This window comes from Heptranchias perlo, chromosome 4 (genome assembly GCF_035084215.1).
Source record: "Heptranchias perlo isolate sHepPer1 chromosome 4, sHepPer1.hap1, whole genome shotgun sequence".
NCBI lineage: Eukaryota > Metazoa > Chordata > Chondrichthyes > Hexanchiformes > Hexanchidae > Heptranchias > Heptranchias perlo.
In genome coordinates, this window is record NC_090328.1 from 102093889 (window position 1) to 102117240 (window position 23352).

A 23352-nucleotide genomic window follows, 5' to 3' on the forward strand; every position below is an offset into this window, starting at 1 on the left:
GTTCAGCTTTCCTTGGGCCCCGATTATTTACGCTGATTTACATTCATTTCACGTTCGGGCATATTCCATTGAGATTAGGAGGATATTTGGGTGTGACTTGACATGGGTAAAATGGGCGCAACATTGGGCACATTTTCCGGTCTAACTTCCGGGTTATGCCCAAAGGAGGAAACTCCAGGCCTTACTATTTACTGCTCATTAATTCAGGTATTATTGCTTCTTAAAGGGAAGCCCACAAAATTGCAGTCTTCATGCAATGCATCGTTTCAACCCTACAGAATGGCTCTGGAGCTGAGAGATAGAGGACCTATCATGCAGATCAATGCCCTTCCCAAGCAGCAGCACAAAACTTTCATTCCGCACCAATGAACTGTGCCAGACTATTTTGAAGACAGTGGTGGCTCCTTGGAGTCCAAGGCTCTTTAGGAAACTATTTACACCTTTACAAGTGTTAGGACTGAGGATGAGAAAAAACTATGGCGAAAGGATCTTGATGCAATGGTGGAATGGGCGCGCGTTTGGAAGGTGGAATTACCTTAGATAAATGTGATGTTATGCATGTGGGCAAGACCAACACCAGGTATACTTACACACTACAGGGTATGGGACTGAAAGAGAAAAAGATCTTTTTGTTACAGTACACAATTTTCCTAAAGTCCACGACCAATGCCGTGAAATGATAGCCAAAGCTAATAGGGTTTATTTACATTGCCAGAATTATTCAGTATAAAACAAAACACACCATTTTGTCCTTGTACAAGACCTTGGTTAGGCCTCATTTAGAATACAGTTTAGAGTTTTAGTCCCCTCACATGGTGGATGACATAGAGACTTTGGAAAAGGTTCAGAGGAGGGGCACAAGATGGATACCCAGCTTTAAACACCTCAGTTACCTGGATAGGATTAAAAAGCTAGGTCTATGTATTCTAGAGATGTGTAGACTCCGGAGTGGTCTGGTAGAGGTATTTAAGAGAATTAAGGGACTAGACTGTGTTCATATTGACAGGTTATTTCAAATAGATAGATCACGGAGGGCCAGTGGTCATGCGTATCAGTTATGCAAGGGTAGAGCTAGGTCAGGGGGTCCTTCTTTTTCCAGAGGATAGTAGACTTATAGAACAAACTGCGAGCTCATGCAGTGAATGCTGATTTGCTGCATACCTTAGAAAGAGAGGTGGACCAGTTCCTAGCATCATGACTGTGTGGGGCAGGCTCGATGGACCAGCTGGTCTTTTCCTGACCATCATTTTTGTACAAAAGCAAGATAAAAGGCCTGGGCAACCATCATTATTGAGCAGTGCTACCATTTTTTGGACAGATCAGGGGGATCATACAGTACAGCCACCTGCAGATCTCCGAGATCATTGCCATCTGCTGCAAACTCTACAACCTTTTTATACAAAGAGGCGTAACCACGGAGGAGAAGCAGGAGGATCCAGAATCAATGACAGAGCAGGAAGCAGATACTGACCATAAGGCACCTCCTGTATCTGAATCAGAGGGTTGTGGATTCAAGTCCCACTCCAGAGGCTTGAGCACATAATCTAGGCTGATATTCCAATTCTGTACTGAGGGAGTGCTTCACTGTCGGAGCTGCCATCCTTCAGATGAGACGTTAAACCGAGGCCCTGTCCGTCCTCTCAAGTGGATGTAAAAGATCCCATGGCACTATTTCGAAGAACAGCAAAAGAGTTTTTCCCGGTTGTCCTGGCCAATATTTATCCCACAATCAAAATAATTAAAACATATTATTTGGTCATTATCTCAATGCTTTTTATGAGTCCTTGATGTGTGCAAATTGGCTGCCGTGTTTCCTACATTACAATATCACTACACTTCAAAAGTACTTAATTAGCTGTAAATCGCGCTGGGACGTCCTGAGTTCTTTCTTTCTATCTTCCACTGAAGTTACGCTCACTGGTGAGGGAACCTGGTTTATATTTCCTTGGAGCTGACACAAGCACAATTGTCCAAGCTGTCTCCTGTGCGGAGATTTCTATGATTCTTTGAGTGTCTATGAACACAGGATCCTGTGAGTGCTCTAGTCAGGATTTCCAGTAAAGAAATTCCATCTCCAATAAAGCAGCAAGTAGCAGCTGGATAACAGTCATCGAAGAGTCTCATCAGACAGCTCTGAACAACCAGTCATCTATGTGCAGATGTGCAGGTGTTCTATTTGAAGGAGACTGCAACCGCAGACGTGACAGATGAAAACCTGTTGTGTCTATGTGTTCCAAAAGGAAGTGCTCTGCCCTAGCAACTATTTCCTCGAATGTGAAACTTCCATTTCTATTGATTGATCCTCATGGAAACAAGTACCCATGATGACGAAAGCAGGAAATGCTGGAAGTACACAGCAGATACCTCAGCATCTAAAGAGAAAGAGCAGGTTAATAATTCAGGCTGAGACCCTTTGTCAAAATGGAAGAGGGCAGCAAAAACATAGGTAAAGGTCAAAGAAAGAACGTGCATTTATACAGTGCCCAAAGCGCTTTACAGTCAATTAAGTACTTTTTTTTGAAGTGTAGACACTGTTGTAATGTAGGAAACACAGCAGCCAATTTGTGCACAGCAAGCTTCCATGGGATCTGCTCTAAAACGTCAGCCTAGATTTTGTGCCCAAGTATCTGGAGTAGGACTTGAACCCACAACCTTCTAACTCAGAAGCAAAAGTGCTACAACTGAGGCGTGGGGCTTCTTATAAGCATCTGTTGGTTATTCACAACTTTGGGTATTTAAACACTTGATGCACCATGAAAGAACTCCAACAGCGCTTGATGAGGGCCTTATCTGTAGAGTTGTAGTTTAGAAAACCCTGCCCAATGCAGGTTTCCAGATATTAGTAATGCCAAGAATTGCTTCAAGGTTTTGTTGTGTTGTTTGTAAATTTATACCATTTTCATACTTGTTTTGGTCTGGAGGGAGTCTGGGAATATATAGCTAGTAACAACTGAGGTGTGCCAGAAACATCACTTCCAGCTTTTCTCAGCTGCCTTGCAGAATGCTACAAATGCCAGCCACTGGCTTGACTCCCTCAGTTAATGAATAGCATAGAACTGAAGCAAGGCGTTAATGTAGATGGCAAGTGGCATACCAAGGTAGTGAAACAGAGAGGAATTAAATGCTGAGTAAAGACCTGGCATCTGCTCACAGAGAAATTGAAATAAATATCACTTCTGATTAATTAAGTACTAACTATTGCTGAAATTTGCAGTGATTTCATCAGTACACATTTTGAACTGTGCCCATACCCATACCTCAGAAGGGCACACATTCATAAGGCAATGTTGAAAACCTTGGCACGCTCACACCTTCCAGGGGTTTCACATCTCCTATCATGGTTACACAACCTAGCTGCATGATGTATGATCACTTACTGACACACAGGCTAGCCTGCAGGTTGGGCACACGTCTTCACTGTGCACGTGCTCCTTCATTGCAATCGCAAGACTAGTTTTCTGCTTCTATAACAATATGGCACATAATTCAAGGTCTCTGGAGAAAAGCTCACAAATCATAGTCCCTATGGAAGAGATCACCAGAAATATCCCGTCACATCAGAGCAAGGAGGAAGAAGTTAAGGTGCAGGCCTCCCTCGAGCTCAGGCCAGGTGTCATCCTGCTCTGATGTCCTGTCCCCTTTCTCACACATGCTCAGAACGGGTGCCATCCAGCTCTGATGTCCAGTCCCCTTTCTCACACATGCTCAGAACGGGTGCCATCCTGCTCTGATGTCCAGTCCCCTTTCTCACACATACTCAGAACGGGTGCCATCCTGCTCTGATGTCCAGTCCCCTTTCTCACACATGCTCAGGCCGGGTGCCATCCTGCTGTTATTTCTTGCTCATTCTCACAGTAGCAAACATGCAGTATTTTGCAATGCAAACTCTGTTTGAAGGTGTGTCTAGGAGCCAGCATTCTAACATCTACTCTTTTCCTCCCATTAGGTCTGGAACAACAGCCTGTCACCACTTCCAGGGGCCCTAAAAAAGGGTGCACCTCACAGCCTCCTGCATCATTCTCACAGAAGTTTGCATACACCAGAGACACAGAGACATTTATCCCAGAAAAAGCAGGTAGTGAGCTATAGAAGGTAGCATGATGAGGCCAATAGTACAGGTGAAGAGGAACTAGTGCTGGTAAGACCCTGCTAGCGATGGCCGTGTAGGTTATGTTGATGAGGCCGTGCTCTCTTGGGAAACCCTGAATAAATTCAGCACCCTCTCCTACTGATGGATGCTTTCTGTTGGAAAGCTATGAACTCATTTTCCATGGCAAACAAAGGATCATTAGCCTGCTGATTTGCATTGAAAACAAGGGATCAGTGAACTAATGCATTAACCAGTTCACTGCAGACAAGTGATCAGTGACCTGCTGTATACATCAGTACACTGAAGACATGGGATTAGAGTGACCTGCTGTATACACCAGAAAGGATATATTGGCCTTGGAAAGAGCGCAGCGCCGATTGACCAGAACGTTACCAGGGCTCCCAGGATTAAATTATGAGGAGAGATTACATAAACTAGGTTTGTATTCCCTGGAATATTGAAAGTTAAGGGGTGATTTAATTGAGGTTTTAAGGATTTTGAAAGGAATTGATTGAGTGGATAGAGAGAAACTTTTTCCACTGGTGGGGGAGTCTAGAACAAGGCTTAAAATCAGAACCAGGCCATTCAGGAAAGAAGTTAGGAAACACTTAATCACGCAAAGGGTGCTGGAAGTATGGAACTGTCTCCCACAAAAAGCAGTAGATGCTAGCTCAGTTAATAATTTTAAATCTGAGATCAATCGATTTTTGGTAACCAAGGGTATTAAGGGATCTGGAGCCAAGGCGGGTAGATGGAGTTAAGAATCAGATCAGCTATGATCTCACTGAATGGCGGAACAGGCTCGATGGGCTGAATGGTCTACAACTGTTCCTATATTCCTATGTACAGTGCAAACATGGGATCAGTGACCTACTGTATACATCATTACACTGCAGACATGGGATCAGTGGTCTGCTGTACATACCAGAACACTGCAAACATGAGAATAGTGGCCTGCTGTATACATCAGTACACTACAGACATGGGATCAGTGACGTGCTGTATACATCAGTACACTACAGACATGGGATCAGTGACGTGCTGTGTACATCAGTACACTATAGACATGGGATCAGTGACGTGCTGTGTACATCAGTACACTATAGACATGGGATCAGTGACGTGCTGTATATATCAGTACACTATAGACATGGAATCAGTGACGTGCTGTGTACATCAGCACACTACAGACATGGGATCAGTGATCTGCTGTGTACATCAGTACACTATAGACATGGGATTAGTGATCTGCTGTGTGCACCAGTACACTATAGACATGGGGTTAGTGATCTGCTGTGTGCACCAGTGCACTATAGACATGGGGTTAGTGATCTGCTGTGTGCACCAGTACACTATAGACATGGGGTTAGTGATCTGCTGTGTGCACCAGTACACTATAGACATGGGATTAGTGATCTGCTGTGTGCACCATTACACTGCAGGTAAGGAAGACGATCAATGACCCGCTGAAAGTATAGGTGCTCTGCAGAGTGGCTGACTTGGTCTATCTCACTCAAGGACCCTTCAAAAGAGCAAGTCATATGTAAGGTCATGGCTATGGTCACTTTTAACATCACAGAGCAGAGCCATACCTGCCCTTGACATAGTTTGCAAGTCAGAAAGCAGGAGGTGCCCTATATGGAGGCTGTTTCCCTGATGAAGCATTATCAGTGAAGGCAAACTTCTGATATGTCCAAGTAGCTGGGGTGGGGTCTACAAATTATTAGTGTGTAAATAACACAGCAAGATATACCCCGTGAGTTGCGAATCGCCACAAACTGCTGGACGATTTGTGCCACTCCGCCATTAGCCTCGCGAAATTGCTGCATTTGCACTGTTAAAACGAATTAAACTCATCTCAGAAAGTTAGGGTTGGTGCCTAATGATGCAAGGACCCTTTTAATGACAAGATTCATGTTCTGCAATGACACTCAATCTCTCCGGCCCAGTGGGAACAATTGAAACTGTGGAGATTCATTCCTGCAGGTAGTAAATTGTTCTTAGAGGTTTTTAAAATTTAAACATTTTTAAATTTTCTTACTTTTCCTTTCTGTCTCTTCTCTCTCTTAATCCAATCTTTCTATCCCTCTCTTTAATTCTCTTTCTGTACTTAATTTGACACTAATTCACCCTATTTCCTTCTCCGTCATCCTCTCTGTTTCTTTCTCTATCCTTAAATCTCATTGGTTAACGAGACAGACTGTTGGTCCCGTTGTTCACCAAGGTGTCAGGTGCCCCGTTGCCCTTGACGCACCATTATCAGCTCACACTTCCAGCAATTCGCGGCGCAAAATATTTTTGAGCTTAAGGGTGAGGAAAAAAATCTAACAAACCGGGCACGCTGCAAGATGCCGCACGCGCTCCAGCAAATTCTGGGCCAACACCTTTACAAAACGAACCGTCAAGGCCTGGAAGTGTCTCCTCCATTAAGCACATTTTATAGCGATCAACACCTGCTCAATTCATGGGCAATCCTCGGGAAATCGCAACATTAAAATATTTGAAATACTTTTTGGAACCCTTGTTCTGAGGAAGTGCATTGTCAGAGGTGCCGTCTTTTGGATGAGATGTTAAACCAAGGTGAACATACTATCCGAAGGAGAGGAGAGCAGTTTTCCCCGATGTCCTGGCCAATATTTATCCTTCAACCAACATCACCACAAAACATTATCTGGTCACTGTTGTTTGTGCTGTGCACAGAATCAGCTGCCACGATTCCTACATTATAACAGTGACTACACTTCAAAAGTACTTTATTGGCTGTAAAGTGCCTTTGGATTGCCTGAGGTCGTGATGATCACTATATAAACACAAGTCCTTTCTTTCTCTCTTTCACTCAACAGCAGAGAGAATCTCCTACCGCAACCCAGCTCAAGGTTTAGGGCTTTGCATTTGTCAGCCCTCCTAATCCCTCCCAAGCAATGTGCTTGCTAATATTGCCAGCATCAGAAAATTGGTCTTCATCTGCTATATGTCAGCCCTTCTACACAATTGTCCAAGTCTCTCTAAAGATCAACTCCTTCCCCTTGTGACTTGCCCACATAGCTTTCCGCAATCACAAATTTAATAATACCGTGACAGACATCTTGCGGTAACTGTTACCGTTTAGCTCCAACACCCAAATTATTGGTGTGAAGTCCCATCATGTGAAGCTCTGTCCCAGGAGCGATAAGTTGGATTGCCCTTCTGGATTACCCTTTTCCATTCAGAAGTTAGTTGAGGAAGAACTACCAGAACTGCTTTCCCTTGAAGTCACTGAGAAAGTAGAAGGCTCTGGGTCTTGTCTATTGTTGGTAGATAGTAGCTTGGAAATGTTTTTGGCTAAATCATCTACTGGTGTACCAGTGTCAACTAAGACTTCCAGTGAGTGCCCTAGGAGCAGTTCTGTCCATTTAGACTGTGTTGGATACATTAGCTGCTGAAGCTACAGAGCCGTCTGACTCATCAGGTTGGATTTGGTTGCCATGCTCCTGTTTGTTTGACTGCCAAAAAAGGCTAAAGGAATGTTGGCCCTTATCTAAAGGGGGCTGGAGTACAAAGGGGAGGAAGTTATGCTTCAGTTGTATCGAGCCTTGGTCAGACCCCATCTGGAGTTCTGTGCTCAGGTTTGGGCACCGCACCTCCAGACGGATATCTTGGCCTTGGAGGTGGTGCAGCACAGTTTCAACAGTGCAACCAACTGCAGAAGGATTATTTTCACTCTGATGCAGTGTGCACATTAGTTATACGATGAATGAAAATCCAGTTTTTTGCACTTCAACAAACATTTGCCTTTAACTGCATCAAGCAGCCATTCTAAACACAGAGGAGAGCCTCATAACATCTCTCTGTAATGCATTGTCATACCAGCCAATCACTCTGCTGTGCCAGCATTTTTTGATGTGGAGATGCCGGTGATGGACTGGGGTTGACAATTGTAAACAATTTTACAACACCAAGTTATAGTCCAGCAATTTTATTTTAAATTCACAAGCTTTCGGAGGCTACCTCCTTCCTCAGGTGAATGATGTCTCACATCGTTCACCTGAGGAAGGAGGTAGCCTCCGAAAGCTTGTGAATTTAAAATAAAATTGCTGGACTATAACTTGGTGTTGTAAAATTGTTTACAAGCATTTTTTGACACAGTAGAGGTGATGATAACAAATTAAATATATAATAATTTACCTCAATAGGAGACTACACCAGACATTAATCGTGCTTTGCAGTGACACATTGATTTATATCTGCCCAGTATGTCGAATCCGCTAAATTTGTATGAAATAATAGTCTAGAAATTTGGGCAGTCGGAGGGCGCAAGGATCAATCCCTGCATCTGCATGGTGAGGGCCAAGGCGCACCCAATATTGAGCCTCGAGCCTCATTACCATCGAGCCAGCAAGGTGTGGACAATAACAGGCAGCTCGCGGGCAAAGCAGGATTGACGATTGGACCGCAGAGACGCCAACAACGACCCTTAGGTAAGTGATGAAATGGGGCAACCAGGAAGGGGGGGTGATCGGGTCAGGATGGGGGGCAATCGGGTTGGGGGGTAGCAGTGCCTGACCTCCACATTCAAGTAAGTATATTTTTTTTAATTACCTTGTTGGTTACAGCCTGCAACGGTCCCTTTAGGGACAAACCAGGGCAAACCAATCTTGCAAAGGGGGCCTCATACAGGCATACAGGCCATTTATTTGCATTTGCAAAGGGCCCAATGCCTGTTTCAAGCATGGGCACTGCACGCCGATCTTTCAGCCTTTCCAATATGGCGGGCGACGCACCTTCGGCTCGCAATGTACGTGGGCTTCGCACCCGCCATATCGGAGACTTAGGAGGCCGTTCAGCACCCGAAAAATGGGCACTTCATGGCTGAATTTCTAGGCCAATGAAACAAAGTGCTGGCTGATTCAGTGTGCCAAAGGGATTTATATTTGAAAATATAATATTACAATTCGTGGCCTGGATTCTCAAAAATTAACTCAAGTAGTAATGATTTGTCTTTAATTAAATGCTGTTGTACTCTGAACAAGATCCACAGTGAGCTAAGTGAGTCCAACCTCTCAAAAACATTCATGTTTTCAACAGTACACACAGCACTTGGGGATGGGGAAGTAACATAAGTTAATAGCTAGGCAGAACAACTGGCTCATTGCTCGGTGTTAGCACTCTCGCCTCTGAGTCAGAAGGTTGTGAGTTCAAGCCACTCCAGAGACCTAAGCACATAATCTAGTTTGATACTCCAGTGCAGGAGTGAGGTAGTGCTGTTTTTTGGATTAGACGTTAAACCGGGGCCCCATCTGCCCTCTCAGGTGGATGAAAAAAATCTCATGACTCCATTTCAAAGAAGAACAGGGGATTTCTCCTAGTGTTCTGGCCAATATTTATCCCTCAACCAACATCTCTAAAAAACAAATTATCTGGCCATTATTACGTTGCTGTTTGTGGGACCTTGCTGTGCGTAAATTGGCGGCCACATTTCCTATGTTACAACTATACTTCAAAAATACTGTCTTCCTTTCTCCATCATTTTTTTTCAATTCTTTCAAAATGACAGTGACCTAAGAGTTTTAACACTGAAATATAACATTGTTTTGGGGTTTTAACTTTCTTGTATTGTTCTATATTTTATATTGAAGTGCCACTGACAGCATGCTCACCTTTCAATGCACTGGAAATTTTCTTTGCCAATTTTCTTCCCACTCGCCCTCCCCTCCTGAAGCTGTTGATCCTTTCTGGCATACGGTAACCAAGGAGCAATTGTTTGCGTGAGCCTTGGCAATGAATTATGGAGCTATTCAACTGCAGGAGCATCACAGTATGCCTAATCTTGTCCTAGCCGATTTGTCCCACCCTAGCCCAATAGCACCGAGGCAAGTTATAGTGTTCATACCACCCCCCTTGCTGAGATCAGCTAACTCAAAATACAAGCCTAGCACTTATAAGATAGGAGGAAGACAATCGAAACTGTGTTTGGGGGAACAAGTGCACATGATCTTAAAATTAGGGCTAGGCCATTTAGGAGCGAATTGAGGAAGCACTTTTTCACACAAAGGGTAGTAGATATCTGGAATTCTCTACCCCAAAGGCTGCGGATGCTGGGACAATTGGAGCTCTCAAGACTGAGATTGATAGATTTTCGTTAGGTAAGGGTATCAAGGGATTATGAAGCAAAGGAAGGAAAATGGAGTTGACGTGCAGGTCAGTCATGATCTATCTGAATGGCAGCGCAGGCCCAAGGGGCAGAATGGCCTACTCCTGTTCCTAATGTTCCTATTTGCCGGCCATGTGGCAATATGGTTTACCTAGTTACCAGAGTCTCTCAATGAGTCACTGGAGGAGATATTCTGGTATTATTCTTTGCAGTGGTTGTGTCAATGTTGATCTGAGCTACTGTTAAGGATACAAGTACACCAATGCATTATTAATTCCATGCAAACCTACAGATTCTATCACCGGGAATTTCCTTAGGGCTTCTCATGATTGGTTGCCATAACTTCGGCAGAAATCCTGTTCACGTGGTGTATCCGGGGATTCCACCGATCGTCCACCAAAGGTACGGCCGTCGATCGGGTGAAGCCCTCAGGAAAATTCCCAGCATTTAAAACAACTTGCATTTATATAGCATTTTTAACATAGTAAAACATCCCAAGATGCTTCACAGGAGCGCAATCAGAAAATAATTGGCACTGAGCCAAAGAAGAACAGGTGACCAGGTGGTCAAAGAGGTAGGTTTTAACGAGCGTCTTAAAGGAGAGAGGTAGAGACAGAGAAGTTTAAGGAGGGAATTCCAGTACTTGGGCCTAGACAGCTGAAGGCACCGCTGCCAATGGTGGGGCATTAGATGTTGGGGATGCACAAGAGGCCAGAATTGGAGGAGTGTAGACATCTCGGAGGGTTGTAGGGCTGGCAGAGGTCACAGAGATAGAAAGGGGTGATGCCATGGAGGGATTTTAACACAATTATGAGAATTTTAAATTCAAGGTGTTGGTGGACCGGGAGCTAATGGTAGGTCAGCGAGCACAGGGGTGATGGGTGAACAGGACTTGGTGCGAGTTAGGATACGGGCAGCAGAGTTTTAGATGAGCTCAAGTTTATGGAGGGTGGTAAATGGGAGGCTGACCAGGAAAGCATTGGAATAGTCAAGTCTAGAAGTTACAAAAGCTTAGATGAGGCTTTCAGCACCAGATGGGCTGAGGCATCTGCATTTAATTTTATTCTCCATGTATCCCAGGATCCAGTTTACGGCCTTGCGTTAAAATATCAGAAGCTTAGCAAGAGTGAGGACACTTCAAATGAAGTGCATTGTAAATGAAGTACTTAAGCTCTTCCCGAGAGACGTACCATAAATACAAGTCCTTTCTTTCTTCTACAAACAGTGATAACGAATGAAAAATAAGTAGAGACAGACATTTCAAAGTGTCTCCAGGTTGAAGTTCTCCCTTAGTCAGTCTACCACTGACTGTTAATCCCGTTTAACTGCCAAATGAGCAACTAGGCACATTCACCCACCTCCACGGCACAGAAATTGCGAGGCTCCGCTGCTGGTGTGACGTGTCGCAGGAGGCACAGAATCGGGGCCGCTGTACCCGTCTCCGACCCGTCCTTGCATCTGGCGAGGCTCCGTGCCAGCAGTGAAGCCTGGCAGCCTCTGCCCCCTTAAATGTCACTCTGAGCCATGGAGCGGCTCCTGCCAAACCAGACTGCGGAGCGCAGAATGGACCAGCGTGCGCCCACACTGCGTTTCCAGTCATGATGCGGCCGCTCGGTTTACAAGCTAGGGAATTTGATCTGAAGAATGTAGCCTGTTTAAAGTTCCTCGGGTTTCCACTAAAACGCAGGACTGCCGTTTTATTAAAATAATGTTAACAGCAGGTCTCGGCGAAATGGAACCACGAGAGGCCACAAAACTCCAGAGGGAACGTGCAGGCCTCGGTTGCCCTCTGGCCATCGGCGCAGCGCTCTCTAACGCATTGTGTCTAAGCAAAAAAATTAGGGTGGAATGGAAATTATAAGTAGGCTGGGAGGTGACAGGGTGTGGCGCCAACCACAGCTTCACAGGAATATTTTCAACAATCCTAAAATATGTCCCCGGGATCGCAGGCTGTCCTCATTGGCTTTACTTAAATCCCCACTTGCAATCCCCCGTGCCGCAAATCTGTAAACTGTCCATTCATAAGAACATAAGAAATAGGAGCAGGAGTAGGCCGTACGGTCCCTCGAGCCTGCTCCACCATTCAATCAGATCATGGCTGATCTTTGACCTCAACTCCACTTTCCAGCCCGATTCACAGTGAACAAGTCCCATATTGGTCTTCGATGAGTGAATTTAAGGGTCCCCCTCTATCTTCATTATATAAACAAAGTTTTAGAAACGACAACAGCAACAACTGTTGTTTAAGTAACCCATTACATCGGTCCTAATGGCCAACCCCACAAACCCACACTCCTAGCAGGGAGCAACACTGTCAGGAAGCACAGGTTAGAGAAATGTGGACACTATGTTGCAGCCCTTTCTCCCAGCCGCCCTATGAGTGCAGATTCCCTGCTTGGAATACAGGACTTAGCTCTCTGTTATTATACTACAACTAAACAGCTCATTGACAAAAGAAAACATCAAGAATGAGAAAAGCCCACGTAGCCCATCCAGCCTCTAGTATTTCAGCTCACCGAGCCCGACATTCAACACACCCAGCCTAGCACCGATAATGATTTCTCTAGTGCACCACAGTACACCCAGCACTGTGGGAGAACCTTCACCACACGCACTGCAGCGGTTTAAGAAGGCGGCTCACCACCATCTTCACAAGGGCAATTAGGGATGGGCAACAAATGCTGGCCTTGCCAGCGATGCCCACATCCCATGAATGAATAAAAAACCACTACACCTCTCCCACCACTCCAACACGGACTCCTGTAGTACACCACTACACCCCTCCCACCACTCCAACACGGACTCCTGTAGTACACCACTACACCTCTCCCACCACTCCAACACTGACTCCTGTAGTACACCACTACACCTCTCCCACCACTCCAACATGGACTCGTGTAGTACACCACTACACCTCTCCCACCACTCCAACACGGACTCCTGTAGTACACCACTACACCTCTCCCACCACTCCAACACGGACTCCTGTAGTACACCACTACACCTCTCCCACCACTCCAACACGGACCCCTGTAGTACACCACTACACCCCTCCCACCACTCCAACACTGACCCCTGTAGTACACCACTACACCTCTCCCACCACTCCAACACTGACTCCTGTAGTACACCACTACACCTCTCCCACCACTCCAACACGGACTCCTGTAGTACACCACTACACCTCTCCCACCACTCCAACACTGACCCCTGTAGTACACCACTACACCTCTCCCACCACTCCAACACGGACTCCTGTAGTACACCACTACACCTCACCCACCACTCCAACACTGACTCCTGTAGTACACCACTACACCCCTCCCACCACTCCAACACTGACTCCTGTAGTACACCACTACACCCCTCCCACCACTCCAACACTGACTCCTGTAGTACACCACTACACCTCTCCCACCACTCCAACACTGACTCCTGTAGTACACCACTACACCCCTCCCACCACTCCAACACTGACTCCTGTAGTACACCACTACACCTCTCCCACCACTCCAACACGGACTCCTGTAGTACACCACTACACCCCTCCTACTACTCCAACACTGACTCCTGTAGTACACCACTACACCCCTCCCACCACTCCAACACTGACTCCTGTAGTACACCACTACACCTCTCCCACCACTCCAACACGGACTCCTGTAGTACACCACTACACCTCTCCCACCACTCCAACATGGACTCGTGTAGTACACCACTACACCTCTCCCACCACTCCAACACGGACTCCTGTAGTACACCACTACACCCCTCCCACCACTCCAACACTGACTCCTGTAGTACACCACTACACCTCTCCCACCACTCCACACCTCCCCCAGTCTCACACTGACCCCTGTAGTACACCACTCCACACCTCCCCCAGTCTCACACTGACCCCTGTAGTGCATCACTCCACACCTCCCCTGTCTCACACTGACCCCCTGTAGTGCATCACTCCACACCTCCCCCAGTCTCACACTGACCCCTGTAGTGCATCACTCCACACCTCCCCCAGTCTCACACTGACCCCTGTAGTGCATCACTCCACACCTCCCCCAGTCTCACACTAATCCTTGTAGTGCATCACTCCACACCTCCCCCAGTCTCACACTGACCCCTGTAGTGCATCACTCCACACCTCCCCCAGTCTCACACTGACCCCTGTAGTGCATCACTCCACACCTCCCCCTGTCTCACACTGACCCCCTGTAGTACATCACTCCACACCTCCCCCAGTCTCACACTGACCCCCTGTAGTGCATCACTCCACACCTCCCCCAGTCTCACACTGACCCCTGTAGTGCATCACTCCACACCTCCCCCAGTCTCACACTGACCCCTGTAGTGCATCACTCCACACCTCCCCCAGTCTCACACTGACCCCTGTAGTGCATCACTCCACACCTCCCCCAGTCTCACACTGACCCCTGTAGTGCATCACTACACACCTCCCCTGTCTCACACTGACCCCTGTAGTACATCACTCCACACCTCCCCCGTCTCACACTGACCCCTGTAGTACATCACTCCACATCTCCCCCATCTCACACTGACCCCTGTAGTGCATCACTACACACCTCCCCCAGTAGCACATCACTCCGCACCTCCCCGTCTCACACTGACCCCCTGTAGTGCATCACTCCGCACCTCCCCGTCTCACACTGACCCCTGTAGTGCATCACTACACACCTCCCCAGTCTCACACTGACCCCTGTAGTACATCACTCCACACCTCCCCCGTCTCACACTGACCCCTGTAGTGCATCACTACACACCACCCCCAGTCTCACACTGACCCCTGTAGTACATCACTCCACATCTCCCCCTGTCTCACACTGACCCCTGTAGTACATCACTCCACATCTCCCCCTGTCTCACACTGACCCCTGTAGTGCATCACTCCACACCTCCCCCATCTCACACTGACCCCCTGTAGTGCATCACTACACACCTCCCCAGTCTCACACTGACCCCTGTAGTACATCACTCCACACCTCCCCCGTCTCACACTGACCCCTGTAGTGCATCACTACACACCACCCCCAGTCTCACACTGACCCCTGTAGTACATCACTCCACATCTCCCCCTGTCTCACACTGACCCCTGTAGTACATCACTCCACACCTCCCCCGTCTCACACTGACCCCTGTAGTACATCACTCCACACCTCCCCCGTCTCACACTGACCCCTGTAGTGCATCACTCCACACCTCCCCCGTCTCACACTGACCCCCTGTAGTACATCACTCCACACCTCCCCCTGTCTCACACTGACCCCTGTCGTACATCACTCCACACCTCCCCCGTCTCACACTGACCCCTGTAGTACATCACTCCACACCTCCCCCAGTCTCACACACTGACCCCTGTAGTACATCACTCCACACCTTCCCCAGTGTCACACTGACTCCTGTAGTGCATCACTCCACACCTTCTCCAGCCTCACACTGACCCCCTGTAGTACATCACTCCACACCTCCCCCTGTCTCACACTGACCCCCTGTAGTGCATCACTCCACACCTCCCCCTGTCTCACACTGACCCCCTGTAGTGCATCACTCCACACCTCCCCCTGTCTCACACTGACCCTCTGTAGTGCATCACTCCACACCTCCCCCTGTCTCACACTGACCCCCTGTAGTGCATCACTCCACACCTCCCCCTGTCTCACACTGACCCTCTGTAGTGCATCACTCCACACCTCCCCCTGTCTCACACTGACCCCCTGTAGTGCATCACTCCACACCTCCCCCTGTCTCACACTGACCTCTGTGATATACCACTACACACCTCCTGAAGGTTCATCCTCCTTGAATGCCGTCCTACCCTTCTGTACTGCTCCGCCTCAACCAGTAAAATTGCACGATGGGAATGTTCATTGGAAATGCCATAACTATATCTCAGAATCTCTTGCCTTTTAGGATGGAAAAATTCCTGTTGGTCTCACTGGCCCTCAGGCTTTCAGAGGCAAAATCAGCTTGATCCAGGTGAGAAAAGAAAAACAAGTAACCCCCCAAAAGCTCTTTTTCAACCCGATCACTTACTCCTTAAAGTCACAGAAGACTGCAAATTCCAAAGGGACGCAGATATGCCAGTCTCATATGACAATAGGTATACTTTAATCTAATTGCTAAATACCCTGGGTGTCCTGGGTTTTGGGCACTCCAACATCGATCATCCTCACTGTAATAAATGCTCCTGAGCCCCCAGAATGATCAGCGAATACACACCTGAGAGGACCCAGACCGTGACGGAAATGCCAACTCAGGAGGCGGAGACCCAGCAGAAACAGGTTCCATCCACGATGGATGGAATTAGAACCCTTCTTAAAACCAACCTCTTTGACGAAGCTTTTAATCACCTGTCCTAATATATCCTTCTTTGGCTTGGGTCAATTTTAGCTTCCGTCAAGCACCTTGGGATATTTTTCTATTTTAAAATGTTATATAAATGCAAGTTGTTGTTATTGTTTACAGGTATTGCTCCAACTTGCTCCTGAGTATTTCCATTATTTTATCCAGTACCTTTGTACCGTTAATGACCCTATAGTTACCTGTATCATAATTATCACCTTTTTATGTACAAGTTCCAGGTTTGCTTGTTTCCAATCCAATGGAATCCTGTCAGTAATCAATGAATCTTTCATTACTGTCCCCAGTGCCCTACAAGTTTCTCCCTGGTCTCATTCAGCACCCTCGGATAGGTCAACTGGCCCAGGGGATTTATTCCTTTTCAGTCCTTTTAATTTGTCCAGTCCTTCCTGACTGATTTCAGAATATTTTATAATATCTGTTTTGCACAATAATTTCAAAAAAACTACTAAATACTGATGGAAAATAACCATTAAGTAATTGAACCATTTTCCTTCATCTTCAATTATTCCACTACTTTTCTCTTTTAAAGATTTAACATTTCCTTAGCCACTCTTTAACTATTGTGGTACTGAAAAAACAGTTTTAATATTATGCTTAACATCCATTGCTATATTCTTGGACTCTTGCCCTCTCAGGTAGACTGTTTGAAGAGCGCAGGTGTTCTCCCGAGTCTCCTGGTCAACATTTATCCCTCAACCAACACCAGATTATCTGGTCATTTATCTCATTATTGTTTGTGAGACTTTGCTGTGTGTAATTGGCTGCTGCGTTTCCCTACAAGACAACAGTGACCACACTTCAACAGTATTTCATTGGCTGCGAAGCGCTTTGGGATGTCCTGAGGTCACGAAAGGCACTTTATAAATGTGAGTTCTTTCTTTCTGCCCTCTTTGCATTCCTAATACCTTTGATAACCAACTTTTGTATTTTCTGATATTCCTTCCAGATTCCACCCCTCCCTCCCCTGTAGGCTTTATACAGTGTGTTCAAAGAGTGTGTTTTTAAAGAGTCTATTTATACAGTGCATTTTTAATACATTGTGTTTTTATATACAGCATTTTTATACAGTGCTTTTATACAGTGTTTTTATACAGTGTGTTTTTATATACAGCATTTTTATACAGTTTTTAATACTGTGTTTTTTTATATACTGCGTTTTCATACAGAGTGTTTTCATACAGTGTGGTGTATATGCACTGTTTTTTACAATGTGCTTTTATACAATGTGTTCTTATATACTGTGTTTTATGCAGTGTGTTTTATACATTGTACTTTTATGTACTGCGTTTTTATTGTGTTTTTATATTGTGTTTTATACAGTTTTTGTACAGTGTGTTTTTATACAGTGCGGATTTTATACAGTATGGTTTTTATACAGTGTGTTTCAGTAGTTTTTTTACACAGTGTGTCTTATAAACTGTTTTTATACAGGGTGTTTTATGCAGTGTGTTTTATACAGTGCGGTTTTATATACTGTGTTTTTATATACAGCGTTTTTATACACAGCGCCGTTTTTATGCAGTGTGTTTTTATACAGTGTGTTTTATATAGTGCGTTTTATACAGTGCGTTTTAGTAGTGTTTTATACACTGCATCTTGATACACTGCGTTTTGATACATTGCATTTTAACACAGTGTGTACAGTGCATTTTATACAGTGTATACAATGTGTTTTACACAGTGCACTTTTGTTTTATTCCTGTGGCAGTATAGAAGGATCCAGTTGAAGGCAGTTTTGCCTTTGACTGCCACTGGCAGTGCTATCCCTATGGTGGAGGTTGTCTGCAAGTCAGCTTGCAGCAGATGGCACAACTCCATCACTTGGACAATATGAACCTGTCAAGATGGCCATCTTCTGACAGTTCCAGGTATCTCTAGTTGGGTCTGTAAATGTGACTAGGTGGATAATGGCAGGCGAGGCAGACTGCCTCCTGTGCAGGTGGTCCTCCCTGGCATCCTTCATTCAACCTTTTCTTTAGCCTCCAAAAAACTCAGAGAGAGGAACACCGAATATGATACCCATTTTTACAATTTTGGTTGCAGCACTCGAAATTCAAATAGTTCAACTTTAAGAAAGCACTTCTGGCAATGACTGGTCCTTAAAGCTGCATTATATGGGCAGGATGAGTACACTGGGTGAATCAGGCATTAGCATCATGGAATTCTACGTGAGTGGGTTTGGATATGATTGCACTACATGTCTAAGTGAAAGGCCCCTCCCCCAGGAAATTGTGTGATGTGCAATTGGATCGAAATGTATCACTGTGACCTTTCCATGCCCAACATGCTTGAAGCCCACCAATGGGAACGATTTCACTGGACAGAAAATGTATCCTTACTTTGTATCTATTCATACAGCCTTAAGATAATGGAGGATTCAGTAACACGGTAGACTGTTATTCCATGGGTCAATACTGATTGAATTTACATCTGCAAATGAAAATATCCTGGTCCACTACCGATCAAATTTGATAGGACTGTATGCGTCAGAAGACTCAGTCCTGGCTCAGCTTTCTAATTGTGTACTTTGACTGCAATTGTTCATTAAAGACTTAATGCCAAATCCAACTTTATTCTGGAATACTAGCTGATCGTTACGCTGTTAACCCATTGCATACAAGCAAAGAACTACCATTAGCACAATACTCTAAGTGAACAATCATTAATGCAAAGCAAGAATACATTCTATAAAAAAAACCTGAACCCTCCCCAACCAGTCTTAACACTAGGTTGTCTCTGACTGGACCTCTGATGTTGCCCATGTAACCTCTAACTGAATACAACATGCTCAGTTTACCTCCGACTACTCCTCCACATATAAATCCCTACATGTATATAGTTAATTCAATGTAACACCCTAGCTAATTGCCCTCACCCTGCAATCCATGATTAGATCACCCCTCTCACCTCCAACTCCCATCGTCAGGCTTTTATCCTCTGACTCACCAATAACCTGCTCACCAATGCTCAGTTTGGATTCCACAAGCACCACTTGGCTCCAGGCCTCATTACAGCCTTGGTCCAAACATGGACAAAAGAGCTGAATTCCAGAGGTGAGATGAGAGTGACTGCCCTTGACATCAAGGCAGCATTTGACCGTGTGGCATTAAGGAGCACTAGTAAAATTGAAGTCAATGGAAATCAGGGGGAAAACTCTCCAGTGGCTGGAGTCATACCTAGCGCAAAGGACGATGGTAGTGGTTGTTGGAGGCCAATCATCTCAGCCCCGTGACATCGCTGCAGGAGTTCCTCAGGGCAGTGTCCTAGGCTAAACCATCTTCAGCTGCTTCATCAATGACCTTCCCTCCATCATAATGTTAGAAGTGGGGATGTTCGCTAATGCTTGCACAGTGTTCAGTTCCATTCGCAACCCCTCAGATAATGAAGCAGTCCATGCCTACGTGCAGCAAGACCCGGACAGCTTTCAGGCTTGGGCTGATAAGTGGCAAGTAACATTCGTGCCAGACAAGTGCCAGGCAATGACCATCTCCAACAAGAGAGAGTCTAACCACCTCCCCTTGACATTGAACGGCATTACCATCGCCAAATTCCCCACGATCAACATCCTAGGGGGTCACCATTGACCAGAAACTTAACTGGACCAGCCACATAAATACTGGGGCTATAAGAGCAGGTCAGAGGCTGGGTATTCTGTGGCGAGTGACTCACCTCCTTACTCCCCAAAGCCTTTCCACCATCTACAAGGCACAAGTCAGAAGTGGATGAGTGCAGCTCCAACAACTCTCAAGAAGCTCGACACCGTCCAGGACAAAACAGCCCGCTTGATTGGCACCCCATCCACCACACTAAACATTCACTCCCTTCATCACCAGCGCACCGTGGCTGCAGTGTGTACCATCTACAAGATGCACTGCAGCAACTTGCCAAGGCTTCTTCGACGGCGCCTCCCAAACCCGCAACCTCTACCACCTAGAAGGACAAGGGCAGCAGGCTCATGGGAACAACACCACCTGCACATTCCACTCCAAGTAACACACCATCCTGACTTGGAAATATATCGCCGTTCCTTGGTCGTTGGGTCAAAATCCTGGAACTCCCTTCCTAACAGCACTGTGGGAGAACCTTCACCACACGGATTGCAACAGTTCAAGAAGGCGACTCACTGCCACCTTCTCAAGGGCAATTAGGGATGGGCAATAAATGCTGGCCTGGCCAACGATGCCCACATCCCATGAATGAATAATAAAAAAAACCCTAATTAAATTCCCACTCTTGCAAGCTCCAGCTAATTTCCCCATCCCCTATCTGAGAACCCCTTTACTTCTATGCCCTGACTGAATATCTCTCCCTCCTGGCTGGATACCATACATCATACAATTCCACCACGCTCAATATGCCTCCCTGATACCCCCTCCCCACCAATCCCCTCTCCTTAATATCCTGCTCCCCATTCCCTACCCCAATAGTTTCCCCATTTTCCTCAGCTGATACTCTTTCCTTCCTATTACTCTCATCAATAGCCCCTCCTGATACTCTTCCTTATTACCCTCCCCAGTTCACCTGCCTTGACACCCTTCCCCTCAAAATTCCCCAACACTCTTCCAAATGCCCCTAATTCTCCTCTCAAGAAACTTCTCTCATTGTACTTTAAATAGTCTGCCCCTTGAGACCCCTACCCCTCATAGCTCTTCCCCAATCCACCTCCCCCAGAACCCTACTCCTCATAGTCCAAACTTCGATACCCCTCCTCCTGAGACCACTTGCTGCTTACACCTCTCCCCTAAGACTCTTACCCCAAAACCCACCCAAGACCCTTCCCCTGAGACCTCTGCCCTGATACCTCTCCTCCCAATATCGCTCCTGAGACCAGTCCCGAGATCATCCCCCAAATACCCCTTCCCCTTCCTCTGAGACGCCAATACCCCTCCTCTGAGGCACACTCTCCCAAGACCTCACATCACGATACCCCTCCTAAGGCCACCCACGCAATACCTCTCCCCTCGACACCCCTCCCCCGTGACCTCTCGCTCAACACCACACACCCCGAGGCCCCACCCCCCGGGATTTTAGTAAGAGAGGAGCCACTAATTCCTTACCAGTCCATCGCAGTTGCTGATGGCCACCGAGGCCCCGGGGATGTGGCTGATGCCCCCGGAGTAAACGCAATCCCCGCCCAGCGGCTCCATGCGGCTCTGCCCATCCTGCTGCCACTCCAGCGTGGCTCCCGGGGCCACCAGTCGGAGGTTGGGCTCCAATCTCAGCTGCCAGCTCCGGCCAAAGGTGGTGACATTGAAGAAGAGAGTGCGGGACTCAGACTCCTCCTCCCCGGGGACCACGGACTGGGGCTCGGGGCCGCTCTGCCGTTTCCTCCTAACCCCAGAGCCCGACACCAGGTGAGACACAAAGCGGCCCTGGGAGTCTGTCCTGAGCGGTGTCACCAGCCCGAACTCCTGGCCCAGAGCAGCGAATCTCTGCAAAATGGCTGCAAAATATACAGAGGGAGAAAAATCAGCAAACTCCACAAACACCAAGTAATCTGTTAAACACAGAGACTGTTAATCCCATCCATCAATCACTCCCATCCTTCAACCACTCCTATTCATCAATCACTCTCTCCTGTTAATCAATCATCCCCCTCTCCATCAATCACTCTCTCCTGTTAATCAATCATCCCCCTCTCCATCAATCACTCTCTCCTGTTAATCAATCATCCCCCTCTCCATCAATCACTCTCTCCTGTTAATCAATCATCCCCCTCTCCATCAATCACTCTCTCCTGTTAATCAATCATCCCCCTCTCCATCCATCAGTCCCTCCTCTCCATCCATCAGTCACTCCTCTCCATCCATCAGTCACTCCTCTCCATCCATCAGTCCCTCCTCTCCATCCATCAGTCCCTCCTCTCCATCCATCAGTCCCTCCTCTCCATCCATCAGTCACTCCTCTCCATCCATCAGTCACTCCTCTCCATCCATCAGTCACTCCTCTCCATCCATCAGTCACTCCTCTCCATCCATCAGTCACTCCTCTCCATCCATCAGTCACTCCTCTCCATCCATCAGTCACTCCTCTCCATCCATCAGTCACTCCTCTCCATCCATCAGTCACTCCTCTCCATCCATCAGTCACTCCTCTCCATCCATCAGTCACTCCTCTCCATCCATCAGTCACTCCTCTCCATCCATCAGTCACTCCTCTCCATCCATCAGTCACTCCTCTCCATCCATCAGTCACTCCTCTCCATCCATCAGTCACTCCTCTCCATCCATCAGTCACTCCTCTCCATCCATCAGTCACTCCTCTCCATCCATCAGTCACTCCTCTCCATCCATCAGTCACTCCTCTCCATCCATCAGTCACTCCTCTCCATCCATCAGTCACTCCTCTCCATCCATCAGTCACTCCTCTCCATCCATCAGTCACTCCTCTCCATCCATCAGTCACTCCTCTCCATCCATCAGTCACTCCTCTCCATCCATCAGTCACTCCTCTCCATCCATCAGTCACTCCTCTCCATCCATCAGTCACTCCTCTCCATCCATCAGTCACTCCTCTCCATCCATCAGTCACTCCTCTCCATCCATCAGTCACTCCTCTCCATCCATCAGTCACTCCTCTCCATCCATCAGTCACTCCTCTCCATCCATCAGTCACTCCTCTCCATCCATCAGTCACTCCTCTCCATCCATCAGTCACTCCTCTCCATCCATCAGTCACTCCTCTCCATCCATCAGTCACTCCTCTCCATCCATCAGTCACTCCTCTCCATCCATCAGTCACTCCTCTCCATCCA

The 23352-nt window shown here is 46.8% G+C and overlaps 1 protein-coding gene across 2 annotated transcripts in view; it reads right to left on the minus strand.

The window, feature by feature from the left end:
- LOC137321156 (A disintegrin and metalloproteinase with thrombospondin motifs 3-like) overlaps positions 1–23352 on the minus strand; it is a 299698-nt gene that overhangs the window by 270829 nt on the left and 5517 nt on the right. For both annotated transcript variants that reach the window (XR_010962726.1, XM_067983405.1), the window contains exon 3: positions 21656–22041. Coding sequence is in view for 1 of the 2 variants with exons in the window: in XM_067983405.1 (XP_067839506.1) it covers positions 21656–22041 (386 nt within the window). In the remaining variant the exon portion in view is untranslated. The remainder of the gene's footprint in view (positions 1–21655; positions 22042–23352) is intronic.